Raw genomic sequence first — 17,903 nt, forward strand, 5'->3', positions numbered from 1 at the left:
ATGAACTAGTAAGATCCTTTCTGTCTGTCTATGAACCAAGTCCTTAGACTTTCACGACGTATGTTCTTCTTTTGTTTCAGTAGTGATTAGCAGAGTAAGATTTGTTTTGTTTTAATCTCCTTTTATTTTAATGAAGTTTGTATTTAGTTTATAAGTTTTTTTTGTTTCAATGGGGCTGACATAAACAGTAGTTTAAAAGCCCTCTAAATAAATGATTAAAAAAAAAAAAAAAGAAAATACTAAGTGTTATATTATTCAAGTAATTGATTTGCTACTGAAATGCAATCAGATCCAATCACTGTTTTTTTGATACCTAGGTAACAATTTATTTTCATACGCTGTAAAAAGTCCAAGATATCAGATACTTTTAATTGATCTAAGTAACCATTTCGACACATTTAATTAATTATAATTAATTTGAATATACTTACCTCCAATAAAAAATCTTTAATCACTATGCAAAAAGAAGATCTCTGTAATTTCGATCAATTTATGCGTCCTACAAACGACCCACACATTCGCTAGCAAAAAAAGGTACACCCAATATCTCGGGAAAAACATATTTTATCAACTACGTACACCATACTACGGTCCCTACTACCAGCGTTTGTTCGTATCCCATTTGCGTTACCCGATCACTTAAACGAGTCATTAACGCGTGGAAAACACGGAGTTTTCCGCATTGCAGTATAAATGAGCCGTAAATTAAAATCAAATAAACAGAAGCCGACGGTGGATATGCTGAAAGAAAACAATGTGGGGTTTCATACACCACGCTGTCTGTGAACAACGTTTTACATTTTGTGCACGATTTTACGTAAATCCTGCTCCTATATACCAAATATAATATTGCAGGCATTTTCTCATACCTTATACCTTTAAACGAGCAATTCTTGTATATATATATATATATATATAATTGGAATCTCGGAATCGGCTCCAACGATTTTCATGAAATTTTGTATATAGGGGGTTTCGGGGGCGATAAATCGATCTAGCTAGGAATCTTTTATAGAAAATGTCTTATTCGTGTTTTTTTTCCTGACATCTATAGGTGAATAATAATACTATTTTTCTTCGTAGATAGCTGGACAACTGAAATAACACATAGGCACTTTTTATACCGATATTCCTACAGAATACGGACTTACGCGGTTTCAACCGCAGGTCACAGCTAGTAGTACATTTATTGATAATATACTTGATTTCGTTTGCCCAAAAAATCTATTTAGGTTAGTGAGACAATTTGAAACCAAGATTTAAGGTCTATGATATTATTATTAATTACGTAATCATGCGCGAGGGATGGATGAAGGGAGGGATAGGACTTTTCAAGGAAAGTATCCTACTGACAAACTGTTTTAACATTTGAAACAAGTTTTTTTCTTTACATTCGGCTATAAAAACGTGAGCCTTCGTGAATTTAATGTCAAGGTTCGTTAAAATAAAACTAATTGCTTCCTTCTAACTTGTTTATATGCATCCTGCATTCTTATTGAGTCATTCATTTGTTTTAATATATTATTAATTGGATTTATATTCAAACTCGTAAATGTTAGAGCCGAGAGTTACTTTGAAAATAAGGATCATTTATTTTTAGTATAGATTATGCATTATTTGAAACTCGCTATTGTTGAGTAGAAAATTGTGTATTGAGCATTGAAGGTTTAGGAAAAGATTTTTATCAAGGTATTTCAAATAACCAAGATTTCGTTTATTTTTAAGTTTTATAGCGTGAAATGCTTTATAAATGATAAAACGGTTAGGCTTTGCTACTTTTTGGCAAAAAAACGCGGGTTCGAATCCCGCCCCGTGATCAAATTTTTTTCTATTCTTTCAAAAATAAAAATAAAAATTGCCAACCAAGTTTATGGTTTTTTATTTTTAATATTTTCGAAACCACCACTAAATTATTTTTCTTTTAATTTTTGTTATATGCTTGTTATCTACCAATGGGATTCTTTGCACATATATTTACAATTACAACACTTACAATTTTCAACAGCTTCTGCATTGGCCTAAAGGGATCTATTATAAAATTGCAATAATATCGAGCTGACTTTTAGTCTGTCAGTGTAAAGCCACTGCATAGATTGCAGTTAAATTATCAACATTTCCTTTTTCATTTCATTCAGACCCCTAGACATTAAATCCTACTAATATTATAAATGCGAAAGTTTGTAAGGATGTGTGTTGCTCTTTCACGCAAAAACTACTGAACCAATTGCAATGAAATTTGGTACGTAGACAGCTGGACAACTGGAATAACGTATAGGCAACTGTTTATCCCGATATTTCTACGGGATACGGACTAACGCGGGTGAAACCGCGGGGCGCAGCTAGTAACACATAAAATTAACATTTTACCAATTTGATGCAGCCGTTTGGAAGATGTTAAGGGAATTTGCGTGTTCAGCGCAGTGTTTCACTGTTGTTCAAAACAAGATTTCGATTAAAAATTATTTCTATCCTCTCAATTCATGTTCATTAATGTGGAATTCGAAAGCGGAAGCGCGCGATTGCGTGGTTATGGTTTATTAGGTTAAGTTCACCACAGGCGAAGCCACGGAGCAAAGCTTTAACAAGATAACGAATTTAAAATAGTTATTCCTCTCACATCTTACTCTACCCACCAGTCAGCCAGACCTCACACTTTAAAAACATGGTATATACGGAAATAAATTAACCGCAAAATGGTCGCGGTCAATAACCCCATACAAACCCACTATTTACGTGTCATAATACAAATTGAATCGTCTACAAACAATAAGCCCAATGCTCATTTCGGTTAATTAAAAAATCTGAATCACAAAGAATGCTGCGATTCCCACACGTGAGTAAGAGAGTACCGTAATATTCTCAGTATTATGTTATCGAGGCTAAAGTACTTTAGATATTCTTCAAACAGCGTCAACGTAACAAATTAATAAATATTTATTTTATCACTAGCGGTCCGACCCGCCCGTGGTTCATATATGGCCTTCCTCAATAAATAAGCTATCTAATACTGAAAGAATTTTTCAAATCGGATCAGTAGTTCCTGAGATTAGTGCGTTCAAACAAACAAAATCTTCAGCTTTATAATATTAGTATAGATTAACGAAAAAGATACAAAAATTGAGGTAGATATGTATAATATTTAAATAATAATTATTATATAATAAATAACAACAAAAAATTAGGACTATAAAAAGATTGGCATTGATAATGTTTGAAATTCAATTACCTAGAGAAAGCTAAACTATTATCGATGTACCTACAGGCTGTGTACACTGAAGGATAGCTGATAAGCTATCGGCTCCCTTTATTATCTCTGTATTGAATCCGGGACCGGCTACTCTCATCGAGTTATCCGTGATTTGAAAATCATGTAACGACTAATGTGTAACGTATGTCGAATAATAATAAAGGACAAATTTGTTTGAATAATACGTCGAACATTTGGTTTTTTGAAATTCTTTCCTCTATGGAATAGCGTTAGCTATTTTTATACGGGTTGTGAAATAGGGACGGAATATTAAACGAGTAATTAAAAAGGGAGTTAGTACACGATTCTCTTTTTAAACAGCTTTATCGCCCCAGCAATATACATCTACATTCTACAGTGCCTGCGTTTTGTTAGAGAAACGTTATATACATATATACTGTTTTTATAATCCGCCATATAAAAATATAGAAATATTCATATCTTCAATCATCATCATCCCTCATCCCCCATCCTCATCTTATTGTATTTCAATAGCTCACTTAGGAATTATGGCAGGTAATCCAACTTACCCCTGAGGCCTCTCTAGTGTTTTTGCATTCATTTTATCGACCTGTCGCTTCTTACAGGTGTCACACCTGATGGTGGGCAACCCTCCCTCCCATAACCCACTCTTCCAGAAAATTAGTTTACCGTCAGCATCCATATGATGTCTGACGACATTCTCGAGGTCTGAATCACTGCACAGAACTTCAATCAACCACAACTATAAACTACTCAATGTCTCATACAATTCCAACGCCAATCAATAACTAGCTTAAATCAAACAGCACAGAATCTGCTTTGAACCGTATCCGAAAATGTATTCGCTTAACCGTAACAATCATTCAAGTAATAAACCGAGTATATAGAAAATCAATCAATGCAGTCTACAACACGCACGTCTTACACGAGACTTGTTACCACACTGCAATAAGTGTGTGTCCCACGACACGTGGAGAAAAAAATATCCCAATCGGTCTGTTCAGGAATAGTTATTTCTACGGATACTACGCTCGTTTGACACTCATCTACCTTAACTAGAGCTTCATAATTTCTCTTTGTTTTCTGTACATTATTTATGTTTTGACCTTATATACGTTGCACAAAATGTTGCAATTTTGTGCAACGTATATAAGGTCAGACCAGTCGGATATATTCCAAGAAAATATATAAAACTCGGCGAAGCATAAACTAACATACAACTAAATTGAATTGCATAACTTTACTGGATAGTCATATTGAAGGCAATTCAATAGAAAAAAATGCTACATTAAATAAATATGATGAAGTAATATACAATAATAAAATATATATATACAATAATAAAATAATAAATATACATGGGGAAGGAAAATTACAATATGTTGAGTCGATATTTAGCGTTACAGGAAGTGGCACTCTGTAGTCACTCGGCGTTTTCGCTATCTCCACTGTGTTTGATAACACTGAACATTAAAATCAATACCATTATTCACTGTTTGTAAACATTTTTATAACGCTGATGTTTTTATTTATCTCCTCTATGGTTTATATTATTATTATTCACGTCATGTCGTCGAAAGAAAATATCGTTAATGATAATTGAATAGACCTAAAGTAAATTATTCCACATTCGTGAAGACGAAAGCCTTTAAAACATGACTTTGGGATTCAGTGTATAAAATTACGCGATTATTACCTGAAAGTTTATAAGGTAGTATAGATAGGACGGTTGTAATCTCCGTTTGTACGAAAATCAAAGCAGAAATAAGCATAGATTGGCCCAACATAGTCTTAGTTTAACAAACAACGCGTAATTTTCTTGGTTATTTAGTATTCGTAACACTAACAAAATATAGTTTTGATGATTTTGAAATGATAGGACCAACTTAATTTTCTCGCTTGCTGTTACAGAGTCATACGTATTTTTTGTCCTGGCGATAATTATCACTATAATACGATAAACTCATGAAATTAATATATTGCCACCGATTCTTGATAAGTGTACAAAATCTGTATTAAGTCGGTCTGTTTAAAATCGAGTGTAAGGGAGTCGGATATACAAACATATAGGTGAAGCTAATAAAATCGTGTTAATAACAAGTGACGGCAGTAATAGGTGGTAGGTAGGTGTTATGTGTATAACCCAGATAAATATAGGCGCGGATCAGTACACGATGACCTTTTTATTGGCATGTACATTCATCTTCCTGCGTAACAATGGATTAACCTACTTAAGATGGGCTGTATAGGATCGCTTATGCAAATACCGGTTTATCGATATCAGCCTAGAGAGCACTTGTCATTTGTATTTGTCCAATTGCGAATTCCGGCACGCGCCTCGGCTAGTGTTTACGATTTAATCCTTAATTGGTCGTGAATAACTTCAATGATGGGAGGTAGATGCACTTTTATTCGTTTATAATCGAACCAGTCGACTAGTAAATGGTGATGATAATACCATTTTATTGAATGAGGTGAATACGAAATACTGTTTTGTAGTTTTTTTTCGTTACGTTGTTATATTGTCTAGTACAGAAAACAATTTTTTAACTCCATTTAACACCGCGGACCAAAGCTTTAACATATGTAACCGTAGCGAAGCGAAAGCGAGTCAATTATATGGGTCACTTAGTTAAATACGATATAAACCGCGTTTAAATTAGAAACTCGATAATATTTACGTCATCGCTTAAACATTAACTAAAGTTTATTTACAGCAAAACGAAAGGAGAGCTTGCGAAACAGGACAGGTCATCTAAGATCGACGACCTAGAATCCGTGTAAATACTTAGTGCCGCTTTTCGATAGGCCCACGCGTTTAGACTGATGGCTAGACTCGACGTGTTATTTTAAATTTCTGCGGTGAGCGGCAGCCCCAATTTCATTTGTTTGTCTATTCGTACAAAACCAACGATATATTCAAACTAATAAGCGTGCGCGTTTCCATAAAATAAAAATTCTATAAATAATCAATTAGCTCACATTAGAATCCTCTATCACATAATTCAAAACAATAATAACCAAAGATAGAATTGTTTCATATTGTATAACTCTGGGAAGTGTCTGACCAAAACTGTTTGATTTGCACTTTGCTGGCTCTAATGATATACCTAATCTATGGTACAAGATTGTTCATACATATACTATTTAAAACTTTACTAGCGTGCTCTAGAGTATTATAGAACAGATCAGAGACATCTAGAGACAGTTGTCGAAGTTCTAACAATAATACTTTTATGTCTCACCTCTTCATATATAGCTCCAATCTATTATCCAACCACATCCTTCCGTTCCACAAATCACGGCACCATAGCAAACATTCTGCAGGACAATCGTGGGCACACTGTCAGCCCTTACGGTGTCGGCGGTTATAACGCGATGATTTAGTACAATAGGCACCAAGTAGGCTGCGATCAGCGGCGTTGACTCACCATAAAGAGCCGATGTTAAACAATGGCTTGCCTTAAACAGCCGTGTACAAGACACGTATTTTGACACGGTTTTTACTAGCATACATTTGGATGGTAAGAATTAAGTACCTTCGTACCTGCTGACAAAATCGATGATAGAATTGAGGTCGGAGGGAAAACTTCTACAACGGCGCTACGTTTACTTGATTAAAATATGTTCCATTTTGTTTGGAGACACTGTGGAACTTTCCAGAATGTGATCCTGCTCAAAATACCTTTTTTTACGTTTCTAACAATCACATTATTCGGAGGAATGGAATAAACAATTAAAAAGGTAAACTAAACTTTTCTCTCATAAAATAATCCATTTAAACTCCTTAGATTAACCGAAAATTACAACAGTATCGAGGCATTTATAATAACGTATCGTATAAACAAAATGAACAACAGTTTCCACCCATAATATCCATTGTGAAGGAGCATGAATTTTCATAAAAAATGAGAATTGTTCTATGATTAAAAGCACAGTGCCTGGAGCACTCGTTTTGTTACTACAAGAATGCTTTGAAATAAGACTAATTAATGTCAAGAAAGGAACAACATTGAAGTTTTCAGCGTTTTCTGCCAACCTAGTTTTGAAATAATTGAAATATTTTTTCAAGCACATATTTTATGAGACTTGTTTTCCGTAATGTAAAGATTTACATTTAATGAAATTAAGTATTTGAGCTTGTCGCGCACGTGGAAACTACGCTCGCCTGCAACCCGGATAAAAAGTTATTAAGTAATTTCATGTTTTAATCTTTCTGTATAGAAAATTTCAACAAAATCAGTTCAGTAGGTATTGGAGTGATAAAATAATAAATATGAGCGCGAAGTCTCTAATCTAAACTTACTAATGTTAAGCTGAAGAGTTTGTTCGAACGCTTAATGTCAGGAACTACTGGATTTGATTTCAAAAAATTCTTACACCATTGGATCGCTATAGGCTATTTATGTACCACGAGCAAAACCGAGACGGACCTCTAATAATAATATAAAATATATGTATCTAACACTCAGGAAATCTTTGGCTTTGACCACACTTCTAAATGTCTAGTAGTTCCCAATATACATTATACACATACTAGCTCATGCCCGCGACATCGCACGCGTTAAACTCCGAGTAACACCCCCCTCCCCCTCCTTTTTTTTCAATGCTATTATACATGTAATCCTTTTTCGTTAATCATTCTATTTATTAAAACCCTATCAAAATTACTTGCGTACTTTTAAAGATATAAGCATTCAGACACAGATGATGGTACGTGACTTTGCTGCCCCATAACATATTCTGATTAATTCGCACGCAGATAGGTTGGTTGACCTCTAGGTAATCGAAATCAAAACCTTATGTGCCGTCCATTCATGTAATGTTTAATACATTTTGTGAATGGGTATATGAAACTTAATAGTCTGATTTATTCTTCACATCTAAACATTTACACTTTTAATTGTTGCAATAAACAAATGATTACAAACCCATAAACATATGACTTTGCTTAGCATATCTTTTGGATTCTATAGCTTATCTACATTGCTATAATATATAAATGTTAATAAATAATATTTACCCTCAACCCTCATAGGAGGCCTGTGTCCCAGCAGTGGGAACATATATGGGCTGATGATGATGAATAAATAATAAAATAAAATAAATAAACAAATAAATAGCCATAATCTACGCATATTATTGTGGGAGTCGAGCATGCTTCGGCAGGAATTGGGCCAGCTCACACCGGGGAAGTACCACACCCCCACAGAAAACCGGCGTGAAATAATAGCTTGCTATTGTGTTTCGGGTGGTGATCTATTTCCTTGTCCTAGCCCTTCCCAGTCCATTCCTTTTTTCCATCTCAGAGGTCTGAGCTTCTGCGAATGTTCATGGGCGGTGGTGATCGTTTACCATCAGGAGAACCACCAGCTCAGTTGCCCGCTATGACATAAAAAAAAATATATACAATAAGCATGCATATAATTAATAATTAATCAATTATAAGTTTACCATCATGGTACCCAGGTTTACTCAAAGAAGCCTACATAGACTTCTTTTCTGGATTATCACATGCTAGACACAACTATAAAATTTACACATCCAATCAGCTGTTCTTTATATCCATACATTCTTACAAAATATTACATTCATAATATTACTAGCTGCACCCCGTGGTTTCACCCGTGTAAGTCATATCCCATTGGAATATCGAGAAAAAGTTACCTATATGCCAATCCAGTAAATTTCATTGCAATCGGTTCAGTAGTTTTGGCGTGAAAGTGTAACAAACATACACATTCTTACATATATATATATATATATATATATATATATATATACTTTCGCATTTATAATAATAGTAAAATTTGACTAGCTGCTATATATTCAGATCAATAAATATACAGATTTTGATTCTCCATACTTAATACCTAGTGGTCACAATCATTGTATTTAAGGCATACTGACATAGTTTTTTTAAGAATTAATTGTTACTAACAAAGTGAGTCATTGTTACTTGTATAAAATAATAAATAAATAATATAGTAGTCAGATAATTTTCCAGATTGAAGTCAGCTTAGTCTTCCCAACAATTTTTTAATATCATTAGATAATTAGTTGATAAGAAAGAATATTAATAAATAAAATAATAGAAGAAGACTTTATAAGAGTGGCTTGATATGCTAGTTAATCAATCTAACTAGTAAAGATACACAAAGTTTTTACACAGACACTTTCAAGTGATAGAAATTTAATCTTATATTACTGAATATATTATACAAAAAACATTATAAAATAAGAAACACTGTCACATCCTTACTCAGTCCTTAGTTTAAAAACAGTAAAATGTTGGCCTAAATAAATAATGGAGTAAATAAAAGAATAACTTATAATTATTTACTTTTTGAATATAAAATATTTGTAAATTTTATACAGCAATTTATGCTTCTGCTTAATTACATTGAATTGAGAATAATATTTATTTTTATACAATAATTAAAAATAACACATTTTAAATATTCCAAACTTGTTTCTGAAATGTCTATGATTTAATAAAGATTCATTGACATTCAAAATGTCAGTCTGTTACAATTTTGTATTATTTTAAACGCTTTGCGTTATATACATTTTATATTTATATATTTGCTATGATTTTTACTATATTTTATAAAGAAATGGTTTTTGTTTATTACAAGCAGATCTGTTTTTAAAGGCGGTCATCATTGCGACAATTAAAGCAAGTTGTAATATTAATCCAATTACGTTAACGAGGTAAACATATATTTTTTTAAGTGAAATAAAATCGTATATTATTGAAAGGTGTACTTACCTCTTTGATGATGAGTTTTCAGTCATTTTCAAAATATATCACAAACAGTTAACAAAATTAGGTAAACATAAGAACATTATACTTTATTGAACAAAATACGAAAAGGATATTAGTCCATGTTGTACGCGTTAAAGTTCAAATATTTCAGTAAATAATTTTTTTGGATAAGTGTACGACACAATGCATCGCATGATTTTCATATATCTGTCAACGTCATGTAACCGACACCGTCAAAATTATTCACTTCAAAATACAGATTAGATGTAAACTTTACCATAGACATTAAACGTTTCATTTCACGTACATTTCTTTCATAACTTAATTATTATATACGTACAAATAATATAACTAAATCATTTTTAGTCTTTGTCTCTAATTTTTTATTTTTTCTGGAAGTAAAGTCCTAATATAGAAAATAAAGAAATTCTCACAAGTACTTGTGATAAACTTCTTACTGTAATAAAAGTTTCTAAGACAAGTATGTCTAAAATATGAACTTATTTATAATAAATTTAAATAAACTACAGCACATCACGATCAAGACTTTCAAAATTTATGCCTGTAATGGATCTTCATTTCGCCGTTGCTATGGCAATATTGCATTGATAACAAACTCATGGCCAATGGCTGAGTTTCAAAATTCCTGTGTTTATTGTCACACTGTCATTTTTTAATGAAACCGCTAAAGGCTAGAGTTTATTGATTAAACAACTATAGTTATATTTTAATAAATGAATGGCTAGTCTGTTGTGATCGCTGTGCACTCGAAATGTTTAAGAATACTTTTCAGTCTGGGTTTCTTTCAATTCTTTACAGTATCGGCAGCAAGCCTCTGCAAATTTGGGACAAAAAAGTTCGAAATGGGCACATAAAAAGGATAACTGATAATGACATACAGAGTTTAGTACTAGAGATAGTTGGCACCAATGTTTCTACGACGTACATTACTTGTCCCGCAGATCCGAAGAAAACTCTTGGCATTAAACTTCCTTTTTTGGTTATGATTATAAAAAATCTGAAAAAGTACTTCACTTTCGAAGTTCAGGTAACTTTTTTGCATATTAACAGGATGTTAAGATTTCTTTTTGCATAGTCCTCATAACATAGCAAAAAGGAAAATTTGATGTAAAATTTTTGTTTCAATTGTACTTTTTTGGTTATAAAAATTAGCTGTTGTATATCTACTATATACTATATAAAAATAAGTCGGGTTTTCCTTCCTGACGCTATAACTCCAGAATGCACGAACCGATTTCCACGGTTTTGCATTCGTTGGAAAGATCTTGGGCTCCGTGAGGTTTATAGCAAAGAAAATTCAGGAAAAATTTCAACAGAAAAGCAGGGAAAACGAAATCATCTATCTGGTGGCGAAACGGAGTTTGCCGGGTTTGCTAGTTTTATATAATTGATAGATTATTATATATTATGATTACTATTATCTCGTCTTGAATAATACTTCATTCAAATCCTATATATTTCAAAAGAATGCATATTTTCTAAAAACTACTTTATCTGAGGCATTTTCAACATTAAAATTATTTCTCAGGTTCTAGATGACAAGAATGTACGAAGAAGATTCCGGGCTAGCAATTATCAATCTACAACTAGAGTGAAACCATTTATCTGTACAATGCCTATGAGATTGGATGAGGGCTGGAATCAGATACAATTTAATCTAGCTGACTTTACAAGAAGAGCCTATGGAACAAATTATGTAGAAACCCTTAGAGTACAAATACACGCCAATTGTAGGATTCGAAGAGTCTACTTCTCAGATAGATTATATTCAGAAGATGAATTGCCTGCGGAGTTCAAGCTATTCCTTCCCATACAGAATAAAGCTAAAACAGCGGTTGCCACATAAAAAATTATAGCACTGTTGTTGCCTTAGTAAATATATTATATAAGTCAATTTATTTTATTATTTATATGTACACAGTTCTTGTGGATTTACCTCACTTTGATACAAACACTATTAATTGTGTTTACACAAAATAAAATTGCACCTGAACTATGTAGTTTTCATATTCCTGTATATTTTTTTTTTTTTGGAATTACAAGCATATTCGGCATTAATTGGGCCAGCTCGCAGCGAGGGAGGTAGCAACCCCAAAAAAATATTGGTTTGAAATAAAAGCCACTGTGTTTCGTTTGGTAAGTGGAGATCCATAAGCTTGTATCGTTTTATACATATTTACCTCATAACTCTTTAACTGGGTGAACTGATTTTTATGGTTCTTTTTTCATTAGAAAATTGATGCCTGCCATTATAAGTGAGACCATACTTAAATTCTAGGTCTAATTTTAACAATTTGCAAGTGGTATAATCTATTATTAATATTTAATAGTAAGGTAATAAAAATGGTCTAATAAAGTTAGGCATATTGAGTTATCTACAATATACAAAAGAAGAAAACAAAAAGATGCATACATTCCATTTTTTAAGCATTAACATTTACTATTGTAGTGTTGGCATCTACTAGATATATATATATATATATATATCTATATATATAAAACATCTATACATATATAATAGTAACATAAAGCTGAAGAGTATTTGTTCGAACGCGCTAATTTCAGGAACTTCTGGACCAACTGAAAAAGTTGTTGAATAGAACGTTTCGTGATCGTTTAGTTCTATAGGCCACTAGTGTATCTATTTATAAATTTATAAATTTGAATAAAAGAATAGGTGCACTATTTCGAATGACATACTCATAAACAGTTGGGTAATTAATAGTATCATCCCAGTCAATCATTATCTTTCTTCATTGCCGGGGTGAGGATGTGATTGCCATTCCTACGATTTACGAGTACATAATTCCACAATGTCTTTGAGGACATTTACAAATATATTGTCCATAATGATCGCGAACATTCGCGAATAATTGTGCGAATGTTTTCACACAATTCAGTGGACCAGGTAAAATATTGTTATATTTTTTGTTAATTCGGGATTATGTGGTGTATTATGTTGAAATAATAAACGCAAAAACTACTGAACCGATTGCAATGACATTTGGTACGTAGAAAGCTGGACAACTGGAATAACATATAGGCAATTTTTTATCCCGTTATTCCTATTATGTATTCCTCGGGACGCAGCTAGTTACCACTATATCTGTTTGCTCTGTGTAGGAAAGCCGTCTGTTGCGCAAACTGCATGTGTTTGATAACGTCGTCAACTGCCTAAATCACGAATACTCTGTGGCTCAGGGCTAAATCCCAATAGCGAATTATTATACTACTCTGTGCTTATTATTCTGTGCTCTAGCATAGCTGTCTGCTGTCAAGTGTCAAATCAATAAATTCATGCAGAGAAATCTGACTTCAGATAAGAGATTATTGTCACGTCAGGACATCAAAATGGGTGGTCCGATTTTGATGCGGCTTCATTATTTTATATTACATTTTATTTTAAGTATATCGCATAGTCAAGCTAATGACATTTTGGGCTGCGGAGGATTCGTTAAAAGTCATGTCAGCCTTGATGTATCAAATATTGAATTAGGATTGTAAGTTAACCTCAACTTTAATGATAATCAAATCCAATTAGTGCTCAAATTAATTTTTCACAACTATCTAATGATTCGTAATATTTTTTAAGATATACCAAAGAAGGCAGCTTGGTTGAAAAAACGGAATGTGCACCTACCAATGGGTATTACTTCTTACCCTTATATGAGAAGGGAGACTACATATTAAAGGTCCATCCCCCAGCTGGGTGGAGCTTCGAACCGTCACAGGTCGAACTATCTGTGGATGGAGAGACTGACCTGTGCTCTAGAGGTCAAGACATAAATTTTTCTTTCAATGGTTTTGGCATAACCGGAAAAGTTATAACAGCTGGTCATCAAGAGGGACCTAGTGGTATTTCTGTGCAATTGGTGAATGATAAAGGAGAGGTTAGGAATACTGTTACTACAGCTGGTGGTGATTTCAACTTTACACCAGTGATTCCAGGAAAATATGTCTTAAAAGCATCGCATGGCAGGTAGTTCATCTTATTTTAAATAAATTATTTGCCTAACACTATCATTTATTTTGTATCTATAAAGTAAGCAGTGTAGATATTCATATAAGAAGGAGAGATAACTAACTGGAAGTTCTATGTTAGCTAAATAATGTATGTGAAAAACATTTTTTTTTTATTTGATTTAATATGCCCATGAAATATTTTGATATGTTCTTCAATTCTATATTGTAAGCACATGTCTAAGTTTATACTTCTCTAAAAAAATTAATCAACACTAGGTCTTTTATCTGGAAAAGTTGTTGTGGATGCATAAAAGTTTAAATCTAAGCTATGAATAGAAGTCTTTGAGCTTTACTTTATTGTTTAAGATGGAAGCTAGAGCCATCCCAGGCCACAGTACAAGTGAAGGAAGGTAACACTGTATTGCCATTGGGAGTTCTTGCAGTGAAAGGATATGATGTGTCAGGATCAATCACATCATTTGGTAGTCCAATCAGCGGAGTTTATGTTTTGTTGTATTCCAAAGAGGTAAGTTCTATGAATCATTAGTATTTTTTTTGCTGTCTTTCTACCTTTCTTTCAGTACTTGTGTATCTTATTCATTCTATTTATCATTTGTTAATTTATAAATGCTTGTTACTACTTAATCTACTATGCACAAACATTTATATTGCAAATATGTAACTCGCATTTTTAATAATTAGTGCTATAACTTACTCCTTGCTGCTAAATTTATTGAGTTTTGTAACAAGCTATGTAGAGGATGTCCCCAGGGCCCTCATTTCAAGTAAGTACCTAGAATGTAAGACCATAAAAATAGCATAAATAATAATAACTCATTTATATGTATCAGATAAAATAAAAAAGTTTTTGTCTTTTCCTAATTTTCTTTATTGGCCATAAACATCAAGAATATGGGCTGGATATGGACCAGCAAGCTATGGATGTACAGTCACCATATCTTTCAGGAAAATCCCAAGTTCCGAGTGGAGGGATGCAAAACGGCTCTCCTACAAGGTGTTCCAGATTCACCAATCTGTCACTCCGTTACTGATGCATCAGGGGAGTTCAGCTTTGGCCTTGTACCTGCGGGAGAGTACAAATTGGTGGCGTTAACCAAATCCCCTGGTCAAGCGACAGTAACATTTAATATTAAACCGGAGAATGTTGCATTCACTGTTCAACATGACAGCCAATATATAAAGAATGCTTTTGAGGTATGTGAATATGTCTAAAATTTCTTATTCATATCCATTTATCATACAGATGTAGTATGTATGGATACATAAAAAAAATTGTGTAGTTTACTCATTTTTAATGTGCTGAAATATTATTAATGGATAAAATATCTAGTTGTGAGCTAAGAATTATCTAATTGATCATCACGGTTTTGTGAAAAATTTGAATCATACAATTTTCAGAATTTTTTTGGTAATTGCAGGTGACAGGCTTCAATTTAGTTGGAACGGCTTATGCGTCAAAGGGTGGTAAGCCAGTGTCTGGTGCGCGAGTGTTACTTGCGGGACAGGCGGTGGCCACAAGTGACGCTACTGGCAAATTCTCACTGTCCGGACTCAAGCCCGGGAATTATATTGTCAGTTTGCAACATGGTGAGGTTATACTTGATTTGATCATATCTTAAAGTTATCTATATATATAAAATTCTCGTGTCACAGTTTTCGTTGCCATACTCCTCCGAAACGGCTTGACCGATTCCTCTGAAATTTGGTAAGCATATTGGGTAGGTCTGAGAATCGGCCAACATCTATTTTTTATCCCGATATTCCTACGGGATACGGACTTACGCGGGTGAAACCGCGGGGCGCAGCTAGTTATTATATACGCTTGTGTATAACGTGTACTGGTTCTGATTCCACCAAGCTGGCCAAGTATGGGTTGGCAGTCATGTTGTCGAGCTTTTAATATTCGAACATGCTAGTTTCCTCACAATGTTTTTTCTTCACTGTTCCTAGCAGTGCTAATGGTATCCACATGCACAGATAAATTGAAAAAATTACCTGCACGCTCCCCTGGTGTCGATTTTTATTTATTTATCTCTATATATATAAAATTCTCAGTCAAATATAACAATGTTAGTAACCATACCCAAGTACAAAAAAAAACATTCCAGAGCATTGCGAGTGGGACGACTTGGAGGTGCGCGTGAGCACCAGCGGCGCAAGCGCAGTGTCGCCGGTGGCGGCGCGCTGGCGCGTGTGCGGCCGCGTGGCGCCGCCGCGCCGCCTCGCGCTCGCGCCCGCCGCCGCGCCCGCCGCCGCCCACCGTGTGGACGCGGCGCCCGACGGTGAGTGACCACCGGCCCCAGTGGCCTGGCAGCGCACCCGCACACCACGGCCATTTGGAGAGGCGTTAAGTCGAATAAGGATTAAGGAAGCATTGGCAAAGGGATTAAAGGGGCTTCAGAAGGGTAAGGAAAAGAATATTGCCGGTCTTCTGTGGGGGTTACTTCCCCGATCTGGCCCAATTCATGCCAAAGTGTGCTTGAATCCCACATACAGAAATGTCGTTAAATAATTAAAAAAACTGCAATTCAATTTATCAGGTAAATGGTGCACATACTTGGCGCCGGGAACTTACACTGCGAAAGTGGAGGTCACTGAACAAGAACACAGAGATGGGTTACAGTGAGTATTCATTCTTTTTTAATAGAATTTTCATCTATTACTCTTCAATCTAATATATAAAATTCTCGTGTCACAGTTTTCGTTGCCATATTCCTCCGAAACGGCTTGACCGATTTTGATGAAATTTTTTGTGCTTATCCGGTATCTATGAGAATCGGCCAACATCTATTTTTCATACCCCTAAATGATAAGAGTACGGCAGAACAGCGTTTGCCGGGTGCAGCTAGTATTCTATGACAAATGAAAACTCACATTTTATTACTTTCAAAATCTATATCTACGAGTTTATACTCGTACATAATCTCTAAAATTATTTAATTTTTAATATCATAATCTATAAAATTCAAACTCATTAAATTATACATACCATATCTTTATTGTAGGTTCTACCCCGAATGGCAGCAAGTGGTGGTAGCCGCGGGCCCAGTGGAAGACATATCGTTCTCGCAACTCCGCGCCACCGTGGTGGGGAGGGTCGTGTGCGACGAGTGCAAGGACGCTAAGGTGACTCTGCGGAACCTGGCCGCCGACGGCAGCTATGTGGGGGAACCCATGTATACGGATGTTAAAGGTATGAACTGAAAATTATCACCACCATGTGTACCACAAAATATAAAATAAAATGTTGTTCATTTTTAAAACTTAGGAATAGCAAAGGACCAATATGTGATCCTTGAGTTACTCCGCATAAGATTATTGCATACTGTATAATTTACAAGTTGACTTGACAGGAAATGTTTAAAGAATCCTATATAATTTAATATAGTATTGGAGATTTGTAATACAGTTGCTTGCTATCATGCATTTAAAATTTTCCAATACTTCAGACATCAATAACTTCATGTACATGACACTCACTCATGATGATGTTTACTCAATAAAAAACCCAATTCCCAGTGGACGGCAGCTACACGTTCGAGCAGGTGATGCCGGGCAGCGTGGAGGTGAGCGTGCGAAGCGAACGCGAGGCGTTCTGCTGGCGCGAGGAGACGCACAACGTGGCGGTGGCGGCCGAACGGGCCACCGTGCCCGACTTTGTGGCCACTGGACGCATGCTGAAGATCACCACCACTCATGATATAGAGGTATACTAGCTAACTGGACATTCAATTTTTAGTTTTATAACATTGAAATGCTTAATAAATTAGAAATTGTTATATTTGTATATAGAGTTGACGTCGTTGTTTATTGTTGTTAAACATTTAGCATCAAAATTTTCGTCTGACCACAAATTGAATACATTGACACTAATCTCGTCAGGTGGAGTACAGCGGGGCG

The 17,903-nt window shown here is 34.6% G+C and overlaps 3 protein-coding genes across 5 annotated transcripts in view; 2 read left to right on the forward strand and 1 right to left on the reverse strand.

Annotated features, from left to right (window-relative positions):
* The window catches only part of LOC119829411 (serine/threonine-protein kinase 3), a 22,197-nt gene extending 11,974 nt beyond the window's left edge, over window positions 1–10,223 (reverse strand). Inside the window, exon 1 of one of the 3 annotated variants that reach the window (XM_038351893.1) lies at window positions 10,002–10,223. In XM_038351893.1, the coding sequence (XP_038207821.1) occupies window positions 10,002–10,027 (26 nt within the window). In that variant the 5' untranslated portion in view covers window positions 10,028–10,223. Of the gene's footprint in view, window positions 1–3,777; window positions 4,162–6,474; window positions 6,563–10,001 lie in introns of those variants that run through there. The other 2 variants (XM_038351892.1, XM_038351891.1) reach the window with 2 other exon arrangements.
* Window positions 10,224–10,596: 373 nt separating this feature from the next.
* Window positions 10,597–12,025, forward strand: LOC119829418 (cilia- and flagella-associated protein 20). Its single transcript, XM_038351904.1, has 2 exons — window positions 10,597–11,046; window positions 11,548–12,025. The coding sequence occupies exons 1-2, from the start codon at window positions 10,771–10,773 to the stop codon at window positions 11,863–11,865; spliced, it is 594 nt and encodes a 197-aa protein (XP_038207832.1). The 5' UTR covers window positions 10,597–10,770; the 3' UTR covers window positions 11,866–12,025.
* A 1,284-nt stretch (window positions 12,026–13,309) lies between these two features.
* Window positions 13,310–17,903, forward strand: part of LOC119829430 (nodal modulator 1) — a 12,078-nt gene continuing 7,484 nt past the window's right edge. The window contains exons 1-10 of the mRNA XM_038351917.1: window positions 13,310–13,519; window positions 13,612–13,998; window positions 14,349–14,508; window positions 14,949–15,197; window positions 15,422–15,590; window positions 16,112–16,285; window positions 16,544–16,625; window positions 17,009–17,196; window positions 17,523–17,710; window positions 17,886–17,900. Coding sequence (XP_038207845.1) covers window positions 13,317–13,519; window positions 13,612–13,998; window positions 14,349–14,508; window positions 14,949–15,197; window positions 15,422–15,590; window positions 16,112–16,285; window positions 16,544–16,625; window positions 17,009–17,196; window positions 17,523–17,710; window positions 17,886–17,900 — 1,815 coding nt within the window. The 5' untranslated portion in view covers window positions 13,310–13,316. The remainder of the gene's footprint in view (window positions 13,520–13,611; window positions 13,999–14,348; window positions 14,509–14,948; window positions 15,198–15,421; window positions 15,591–16,111; window positions 16,286–16,543; window positions 16,626–17,008; window positions 17,197–17,522; window positions 17,711–17,885; window positions 17,901–17,903) is intronic.

The sequence above is a fragment of the Zerene cesonia genome, chromosome 10, assembly GCF_012273895.1.
Source record: "Zerene cesonia ecotype Mississippi chromosome 10, Zerene_cesonia_1.1, whole genome shotgun sequence".
In the NCBI taxonomy this organism is placed as follows: Eukaryota; Metazoa; Arthropoda; class Insecta; order Lepidoptera; family Pieridae; genus Zerene; species Zerene cesonia.

Excerpts from the sequence above, each read along its gene's own strand:
- LOC119829418 (XM_038351904.1), top strand. The coding sequence starts at position 10,771 with ATGTTTAAGAATACTTTTCAGTCTGGGTTTCTTTCAATTCTTTACAGT. Across the intron at positions 11,047-11,547 it reads ACTTCACTTTCGAAGTTCAG|GTTCTAGATGACAAGAATGT; the intron begins GTAACTTTTTTG and ends ATTATTTCTCAG.